The 10,172-nt window shown below is 37.6% G+C and overlaps 1 protein-coding gene across 2 annotated transcripts; it reads left to right on the forward strand.

Annotated features, from left to right (window-relative positions):
• Positions 1 to 5,249: 5,249 nt before the first annotated feature.
• Positions 5,250 to 7,347, forward strand: LOC129939651 (uncharacterized). Of its 2 annotated transcripts, none has more exons than XM_056047744.1 (6): positions 5,250 to 5,720; positions 5,793 to 6,039; positions 6,106 to 6,245; positions 6,308 to 6,587; positions 6,646 to 6,890; positions 6,960 to 7,347. In XM_056047744.1, the coding sequence occupies exons 1-6, from the start codon at positions 5,678 to 5,680 to the stop codon at positions 7,220 to 7,222; spliced, it is 1,218 nt and encodes a 405-aa protein (XP_055903719.1). In that variant the 5' UTR covers positions 5,250 to 5,677; the 3' UTR covers positions 7,223 to 7,347. The 2 variants fall into 2 exon arrangements, with proteins under 2 accessions (XP_055903719.1, XP_055903720.1); XM_056047745.1 differs by having other exon boundaries at positions 6,655 to 6,890.
• Positions 7,348 to 10,172: the final 2,825 nt, after the last annotated feature.

Consider the following 10,172-nt stretch of genomic DNA (forward strand, 5'->3'; position numbering starts at 1 on the left):
ACAACGAGGTAGTGGTCCGAGTCAATGTTGGCCTCTCGGAATGTTCGGATATCCTGGATACTGGAGAAGTGTCGTGCGTCGATCGCAATGTGGTCAATCTGGTTGACGGTTGATTGATCAGGAGATTTCCATGTCCCCTTGTGGATATTGAGATGCGTGAACTGCGTACTAGCTACCAGAACGTCTCGCCCCGCAGCGAAATCGACCAGCCTGAATCCGTTGTCGGAGGTGGTGTCGTGCAGGCTGTATCTCCCGATTATGCCACCAAAGATGTCTTCTCTTCCTAGCTTGGCATTAAAATCTCCTAAGACAATTTTAATGTCATAGCCAGGGCACTGCTCATATGTCTTGTCTAAGAGCTCGAAGAATATGTCTTTGGTGTCTTCATCTTTCTCCTCTGTTGGGGCATGCGCGCATATTAGGCTTATGTTGGCGAATTTAGCCGCTGTCTTTGTTCTCGGTAGCAGTCGCCGTAGTAGATATCGCAGTCTTTTAGTTTGCGTTTGCCCGGTCCATCCTATCGCACTTCTTGGATGGCTGTAATATCTGCCTTGCAGCAGTTTAGGGCTTCCGCTAATTGTTCGGCTGCACGTGGTCTGTTAAGGGACCTAATATTCCACGTACATATCCGAAGTTCGTTGTCCTTATTTCGTTTGCGTGGGTTGTCAACAGTGAATCCGTCCGTATCCGAGGCTTGTTGTTGCTTCGAAACTATGATGTTTTTACGTGGCCAGGAAGTCACCCCGACGGCACAACCCCCAACCTGGAGGGCCAGATCCTTAGTATAACTCCAAGGAAGGGGAGCCGGATAAACCGCTCCTTATAGGCCTGGGCTCCGAATATGTCAAAGAAGCCCTATAAGGTGTTCACTAAGTAGTTCGACCTTACTGGATCTGTAGACGCCAGGGAATCAATAATTTTAAATAGCTCATAAGAATCAATAGGCCTAAATAAATAGATGTGTTGAAACCTATTTTCTTTACTATAACAATTTCTTCAACAGTAACTTTCGCTTAAGGTTGTAAAGCCAGCAGTCTTAAGCGTATCGAGGGCAACCTTTGTGAAAAAATTGTTATGTTAGACATATCTAAAGAAGAGTGAATTTCTTGGTCCATATAGTTAATAATATTGAGTGAATCAAAAGAAACATTCCTTGAAAAAAAATGTCATTAATGATGCCCCACTCTTTTTTGAGATCGCCTTTAGGTTAGGTTAGGTTGGAGTGGCTGTCCAGATGTCATTGAAGCACGTAGACCTCAAGGGTCCATTGTGATACCACTAATGAGGTTATTCAAGGGAGAGTAATGAACTTAAACAAACCATTTCATACTTTTAATAAAGTGAGAAAGACGATTTGTGTCAATCGTTACCAGTTCACTGGTATTATCGAAGAAAGGATTGCCGAGAAAGGTGTTCCCTCTAATGGAGAGTGCTGGAAATGTACATAGAAGGTGTTGGGCTGTTTCCTCTTCCTCCTCGTCCATGCAGCTTCTACAGAAGTCATTTGTGTAGACCCCTAGCCTCAGAGCATGTCTTCCTATGAGGCAGTGTCCTATTATTACTCCAATTGTAGAGCTTATACTTTGTCTGCTCAGTGATATCAAGCCTTTTAACCGTTTCAAGTCTATACTTGGCTATATTTGTTTGGTTGCTAGGCAGGTGGTACTCTGTGACCATCTACCATTTGTTGATTCTAGAGCATATTGCTTGAGAAGATATTTGAATGTAGCAAGTGGTGTTCCTATGTTATGTTTTTGTCTAACATTAGGCAGAAGTGTTCCGTTTTTGGCGAGCTCATTGGCTTTGCAATTTCCCAGAATGTCTCTGTGGCCCGGCACCCAAATGAGGTGAAAGTTAAACTGTTCCGTCATCTCATTCAGAGATGATCGACAATCGTGGATTGTTTGAGAGTTTGTGGAGACAGACGCAAGAGATCTAAGAGCGGCTTGGCTGTCTGAGAAGAATCGTATATCCTTACAAGATATAACGTTTTCTTTGAGCCAGGATAGTGCTTCTTTAATCGCCATTACTTCTGCCTGGAATACACTACATTTATTGGGAAGTCTTTAGGATAGACTGAGATTCAGTTGTTCCGAAAAGATACCACTTCCAACTCCGTGATCGGTCCTTGAACTGTCAGTGTAGAAGTGTACCGCATCGTCTTCCAGGGGTCCCTCTTCTTCCCAGGAGGATCTTGAAGGGATGGACACATGGAATCTTTTACCAAATACCATTTTTGGGGTGGTATAGTCTAAGCGATCTGGGATAGATCTGAAATTGTCTAGAATGGTTGTATGTCCAGTATTGTTACTGGTCCATTGAGAGGTGGCTCTAAGCCTTACACATGAGTTGGCAGCCACCTTTTTAGAGAAGATGTCAAGTGGTGTTAGGTTTAAAAGCACTTCCAGTGCTGCGGCTGGTGTTGTGCGAAGTGCTCCTGTGATGCACATACCTGCTGACCGCTGGACTTTGATGAGCTTATTTAGATTTACCATCTTGTCCAGTGCGGTCCTCCATACGACGGCTCCATAAATGAGTATCGGCCTGATTACCGAAGTGTATAGCCAGTGGGTTATTTTGGGGAGAAGCCCCATTTTGATCGTATGGCCTTTTTACAAGTAAAAAGCGCTACAGTAGCCTTTTTGACTCTTTCATCAATATTTGCCTTAAAATTTACTTTTTTGTCTAAAATGAGGCCCAAATATTTAGCTTGATCGGAAAAGCTTAATGGTATTCCTCTAATCTTGGGTGGGCTAATCTGAGGAATTTTATATCTTCTCGAAAAGAGTATTAATTCTGTTTTATGTGGATTGACCTCCAATCCACATTGCTTAGCCCATTTTGTTAGACTATTTAAGGCATTTTGTAGGAGTCCGAGAGAACTTGGGGGTGCTTCCCAGATACGGATATTGCAACGTCATTAGCATAGGCAATCACCTTTGCTTCCAATGCTGTAAATAGGGCGTTTACTACCATGTTCCATAAAAGAGGCGAAAGGACTCCACCTTGGGAAGCGCCTCGATTCACCGATCTGGTGGTAGTAAAACTTCTCATGTTAGAAATTATTGTCCTGCTTTTGAGCATGAGACTTATAAGATCTATGAGTGATTTCTCTAATTTCAGCTTATCCATTGCTGTTGTGATCGCCTGGTAACTGACGTTGTTGAAAGCTCCTTCAAAATCTAGGAACGCTACTAAGTTATATTCTTTGTATTCGAGGGAATGTTCAATAATACGTACCAGCGAGTGAAGTGCTGATTCTACTGATTTTCCCTTAGAGTAAGCATGTGGAGCGGTGGAAATGAGACATGGTTTTAAGTTATGCCTGATGTAAATTTCAATCAATCTTTCAAAGGTTTTAAGAAGGAAGGATGATAGGCTGATTGGTCGTAGATCTTTAGGGTTAACGTGTGAGGGTTTTAATTAGGAATGAAGACTACTTTTGCCATGCTCCAGGCTTTGGGAATATATCTCAACCTTATACAGCTTGTCAGAATGATTTCCAATGGTGGAATGATCATATCTGAGCATTTTTGTAGTTCGGCCGGAATGATTCCGTCTGGTCCTGGAGATTTAAGCGACTGGCACAGATTTTTTAAAACGACTTATCCAAAATTTCACTACTTCAATTTTAATAGCGCTGACATTTGTAACCTGTCAAACTTATCTGTCATTTGAATTGTTATAATATTAGTTGAAAGTTTGATATTTACGGTAATGAATTCTTTAGCAATCGAACAACGCATTAAGTAATTACATTATTTACCATCTGAAAGCTTGACGTTACATTTCAGATTGCCTCATAAGAGTCCATTGTGTTTTTTGATTTGTCAAAGTCAGCGCGTCCAAATCCGAACGCGTGTATTCATAAAACTTACTACAAATGTTGTGATCTAAACGTATCATAATCAGTTAAATTTTGAAGAAACTTGAAGAGAGTAGAAACGTTACTTATGTCGTGAGGCATATCCATCATTATAATTACACGTTGCGTTGATGCAGAGTTTAATTCTAGGGGTCTTGGGTTCAATTCTTGTCGGTCCCATCTAAAGATTTCTTCACGGATACTGCCTCTGCGAGGAATTGACAAATTCTCCAAGAGTAATTCTTGCCATGAAAAGTGCTTTCTTAAATTAGTCGTTTGGATTCGGCTTAAAAACTGTAGGTCTCCTCCATCCCTGACAACAGTTCTCGCACACTGGAATGGTTAAGATTTATAAATCACTAGGTTTTACTTTTCTACGGAGTTTGCTCCACCTTAAGTATATATTTTTTTTTAACCACAAAGAAAAAGTTTTCATAACTCAATTAAGTTATGTTAAAGTCGTTTTACATGTATCTGCATCTGCGGAATCCATAAAATTAGAAGGAGGCAGATATATATGCAAAACCTAAAAGTGGGAGAGAATACACCACTGGAAACTCTTTTTACTTCCTATAAAATACTATAACTTTTTGACAGTACAGTATTGCCGCAAGCCCTAACGAAAGTGTAATAAAATGAATTAAAAAAGACCAACGAAAAACTACAAGTAAATAATATTTTCGGAAAACCCAAAAGAAATTACTTTACTAGAAAAATGGTCGACCATAATTACTTTGAATTGAAATGTAAGAAGAATATTGCAATTAATTGCATGCACCTTACAATTAAATATTTTTTTTTAATCTAAATACAAATAAAAAAGTAAAATAGAAACAAAATTTAAAAATAAAGAAGAAATGTAATGCTTTTATTACACTCTAAATATCGTGGCAACACTGCGATGTAAATAAAGAAGCTGTGCAAAAGATGAACATATTCGTCTTCACTACAATTTTCACCCGATTTTCTATAATCTGCATTATAGAAATAAAGTCGGCATATTTTATCTTATCTCCTCTTTGTCTGCAGACTTCAAAGTGCAGATGGATGTAAATCCACCATTATACAATAATCCAATACTTTCTTCATATATTTTACTTTTAATTTAATTATGTAAATGTGCTGTTTACACAATTACAACAATTATATATATTTTATAAAAATACTGACAAATTAAACCGCAAAAAACTTTATTAATTTATTTTAAATTCTTCTCAAAAGTCAACCGTCAATGTTTTGAATACAAAATTTCTTTTCACCACATCAAAATATAAAACTCACCTCTAACATAACGTAACGTAAAGTAATGAAAAAACAAGCCTCTTCTATCAGGTTGTTACAAAATTTCGAGAACTGTCAAAACTGTTCTGACGTTTCATGGTTTTATTGATGGCGGTCTCGTTTTATAAAAAGAAATACACATTTTATTTACCAAAAATTATTATATTAATTTGTGTACGAAATTAAAGTATCAAATAAAATTAAAATCTACCCACAGTCTTAAAATCCAGAAGATCCTAACCTTTCATTGAACTTTTCACTTTGTGCCTGTGTCCAAAAACAGTTCGCATTTCTCGTCACTGGGGCACATTGAAGAGAACTCAACAAACGGACTCAATCGAAAAAACGAAGCTCCGAGGAGATTTGTTTGTTTTTATTTTCACGAATTCTGAAAATCTTACCCGGAATCGGATCGGAACTACTTCAAGAATTCCGTGGAGAGGTGTTCTACGAAAAACCGTTAAAAAATTGCTTATTTTTCCAACCGAAAATTAGATTTTCGTTTTAGAATTCACAAATAAATTCATAGAAATGGACAATTATGGCGACATGCTTGTCGAGGATCTCATTGAGTGTAAGAACAAATGAATTAGCATCCAATTATCAACCTAGTACCTACTTTTAAGTTTAAAATTTCGATCCCTAGGTGATGTGGAAGAAACAGATGGAAGTACTCATGCCGTCTGGACAGAGCAAGCTCTCGATTTATTCATGTCTCAGTTGCATAACGTCAATAGACACGCATTCTCCAGTGAGAGTGAAATGCTTCAGGTTGTTACCAACAAAATGGCTCATCGGAACTTCAACTTCACCCTCGAGCAAATAGAGCACAAGTTCAACAGTCTCAGAAAGATGTACATTGATAAGAGGGAAAGGAAACAAGCAGTTGAGCCGTAAGTTAACCACACAAAATAAGAAAACTAAGAAATTGAATTTGTAATGAGAATTGTGTGACCTAGAGAACTAATCAAGTTGTTTGGAGACATTAATCCGACGACATCTTCAAAAAGGCCACGTTCAGAGGAAGCCCAACACTCGCCCAAGAAATCTAAAATAACGATTATTGATGATAGTTCTAATTCTCCACAACAAAACAACAGTAAGTTGATAAATCTTAATGGTCCAAAAGCACAGTTTTGAAATTGAAAATTGTATCAACAGAATCCGACGAAGACATCACCTATGATGAAAACGGTAAAATCAAAATGATCTGGTCCACTCAATCAAATAGATTCTTCCTCGACTTACTCGAAGAGCATCGACCACTTCTCGGTACAAAGTTCCGCACGAAAAAGCAAATGTGGGAGGAGATTTCTCGCAGACTAAAAACACGAGGTTTCCATCTAACATGGTCTCAAGTCGAGAATAAGTGGAAATACTTGGTTAGACATTATCGTAGTCGCTTGGAAATGTTACGGAACAACGAAAACACTGCCTCAAAGTAATGAAAATCAATTCCACCAAAATCAATTCAAATTGGTATAACTTTTTAATTGAAGGTCTCTTAGCAAAAGTGCATTTCCAGAACTTTTCAAAGCCTCATCAAAATCACCAAAACAGCCACAACCACCGGCACCGAGAAGAAGTAAGCAAGATGATTTAAAAATTAGTTTTGCCAATGATCAAAAGCTACCATTCGATGATGATGATGACGACGAGGACGAAGATAACGATGGTCTTGAAGAGAACCCATTTCATTTCGAAGAAGCATGCCCGGTGCCTGAAGTCGACATAACTTCAGCAAGTGAGTTAGAAACCCACTTTCCTTTTTCTATTTTTGCTTAAAAACGTTCATCTTTTTTGTTTTGCGAAGACAATTTCGATCCAGTACAAATTGATGTTAAACCAACTCCAACGGAACTCGATTCTTCTGATAGCACATTCTCAAAACTTGACAAAATCGTAAAGGAATTGAACAATTTCCGAAAAGATTCACGTAAATATCAATTAGATTCGTTGGCGATTAAAAAACAAGAATTGGAAGCGTACAAAGAACGAACGGAGCAATTTAGTAAAATTGGTGAAACACTCAATGAGTTGCTGGCACACATGAGGAGCAGAGATGGACATTTTTAGCTTTTGTCCTTTCTTTTTAGGTTCCTATTTGTATATTTATTGCTAATCATTTTTAAGATAAGGTTTTTCATGCTTGTTTCATAATGATAAACAAAATAAAAAATAAAAATAAATAAGATTATTTATTTAACTTGTTTAATATTTATTTTTAACTAGCTTTTACCCGCGACTTCGTCCGCAATAGATATAGATAGATTTTTGGATAGGAGTATGACGTATGTTTGAATTATGCCGAAATGGGATGAGGCCATACTAAGTGTGATTGTCATAAGTTAGGTTAGGTTAATACATTTTAAGAAGATAAGTTACTGCAATACATTTTTATATACGAGGTTTTTTGTTTTTTGTGGGTTTGAGACTCGTAAGCACTCTACATATAACTGTCCATGGGAAAAACAGTTTTTTTCCAAACACCTGCAACTTTCAGTTTAAACTGAAACGGCAAATCGGTTGGAATTATCGGAATGCGGGAATTAAAACAGTTTTTTCTTTTGCTATTCCAGTCATGATTATTACATAACTTTGGTACGTCAAGATTTCTCAATAACAGGACTCAACTTATGAGAAGGCACCCCTGATAATTCCAAAGAATTAAGAAACTCTATTGGGTATCATGTTACTTGCTCCGGGTTCATTACGTTGTCTACTGAGAGGTACTCGAGGATATCTCCCTCCTCGTCCGACATAATTTGTTCGTTTATCTGGCTAACAAACTCATTAGTTGGAACAAAATTGCCCTTTCACACAACCACTTCCGATTGCCCATATTTATATGCAGGTTTGGAAAGACATAACTTTTTAATAAGTCTGTACTACAGGCTGTTTGACTGAATTCAAGACTCATTGAATCGAGCTGTTACAGTCTGTCTAGTGCTGCAACTGCTTTTTGTGAGACATTGTACATTCATCCCAAACCAACAATTTACACTGCTGCAACATTCTCTCACGCTCATTACTTTTCCTGATATTACATACTGGCGTTTCCTCATGAGCTAAGTTCAATGGCAGTTTCAGAACCGAGTGCGTTGTCCGTCTACCACTAAGCAGCGTAGCTGGTATTCCTAAGGAATCTACTGCTAAAGCAACTCCATTGTTTTTCCGGATTTTAGCTAACATTAGATTCAAAAGATAAGTTTTGCCTGTGCCTCCTGGAGCATCACCTTCTCCGCTGGAAATTTTGTGTATAACTGTGTCAAAAACTATTTTTTGTTCTGAATTTAAAAGTGGAACATCCACTGTTATTCTATGATCTAGAGCGACAGCATCATAATTTAATTCTCGCACTAAATCATTGCTCACTTCCCAAATTGTCTGTGGTCTAAATTGTTCGGTTAGCAAAACAGAACCCTTTCATAGGTGCTAGGAAAATACGAAATGGACTTTAACTGTCTGTGAGCGCTGTCACTATACGAAGACGTCTTTTGAAGCGAAGTTCTGTGGTCTGGTCATCCCGAATTCAGACAAATTTTTCCCAGTAATATTTATAACGTGATCTTCTACAAAAGTTAACGCCTCATTGTAAATTATATCAGTCGGATTTTGTTCTTGAACTCTGTGTAATATATCTGCTATATCATTTTTAATCTTTAATCGTGTATACTCGCCCTAAGTCATCTCCGGATTTGACACCAGGCCAATTTTGAACTGGCACTCCTTGAACGTGGAGCCACAGTTTGAGTCTTACGTTGAAGGCTTGCGGCACATGTTTGACAACTTATTTCATAAGGGTTGGGAATGCGTTGTTTTTCCGTAATACCAATTTTATCCAAATTTATTTTTCCCGTGGGAATGCGTTGTTTTCCTGAGGTCAGGTGGCCTTTCATAAGTCTCAAACTATCTCCTTACCAAATTTCATTTAAATCTGTTCAGTAGTTTAAGCGTAAAAGCGATCGGTCCACCTGAATTTTCCAATGAGAATGTGTTATTTTCCCGGGGTAAAAAGAAGCTTATGTTCAAACACAAATAGGCTGGAAAAGATCGTTGTGATCGGAATCGACACAAAGTTTAATTCATCTACAACAAACCCAAAGCTTCCTAAGTCCCTCAATGGATTTTTGATCAGATGCTTTTAAATGGGTTGAAAGTTAGAAGAGGATTAAGTTAATAATAATTATCTTTTTGGGGTAATTTTAATTCTAATGTTTTTTTAATTAAACAACAAATAAAAACTATAGAAAACCTGTCAATATAATTTTAAGTTGGTGGAAAAGTTTAATTTGTCATATTTATCACGTCTATAAAAATACCATGGATCTCAAGCTTAAATTTAAAAGTTAATTTTATAGAAAAATAGCTACCTTATCAAAGAAAACTATTTGTTGAATAATTTTTGGGTTTTTGGCAATTATCTTAACAGCTTCTTTGTACAAACGGGAGTTTTTTCCACTCCTCTAAAAGCGTTTTTTTTTAAACATATTTATTCCAATTCTCTTAAAGGGCATTTTCTTAGACCTTTTTTATAATAAGAGCACACTCACACTACCCTTATTATGCAGAGGCACGAGCTAGGTAAGTGAAAGAGTGCTTGAAAGAAGATGCTGGTGAATTCTTGAATTTTGTAATGACTGGGAAAGACCGAGTGTGGTAAGGCATTCCACATTCGTGTAGTACGGCTTAAGAACTAATCTTTGTATTTAAAAGTACCGCCGAAGTTGTGCTCGAGGGTAAACTGAGGAACATTCTCAGAAGCACGAGTATTAAGATTGAACTCTTTAAGGGGAGGAATGTAGCTAATTTTCTAGCTCATAAACGGTGTAAAAGGGAAAGAAAAAACTTTACGACGATGTTCAAGCGACGTAAAGGAACTAACGATGATAATGTTTCCAATCAATTTTATTGCTCTACGCTGATTAGCCTCCAAAAGGCTTAAGTGAGTTGCAGGAACACCAGCCCAGAGATGGGAGTTATACTTAAACTTTGGACGTACAATAAGTCTTGTTGATAACAGCCA

Source organism: Eupeodes corollae, chromosome 1 (genome assembly GCF_945859685.1).
Source record: "Eupeodes corollae chromosome 1, idEupCoro1.1, whole genome shotgun sequence".
Taxonomy (NCBI): Eukaryota; Metazoa; Arthropoda; class Insecta; order Diptera; family Syrphidae; genus Eupeodes; species Eupeodes corollae.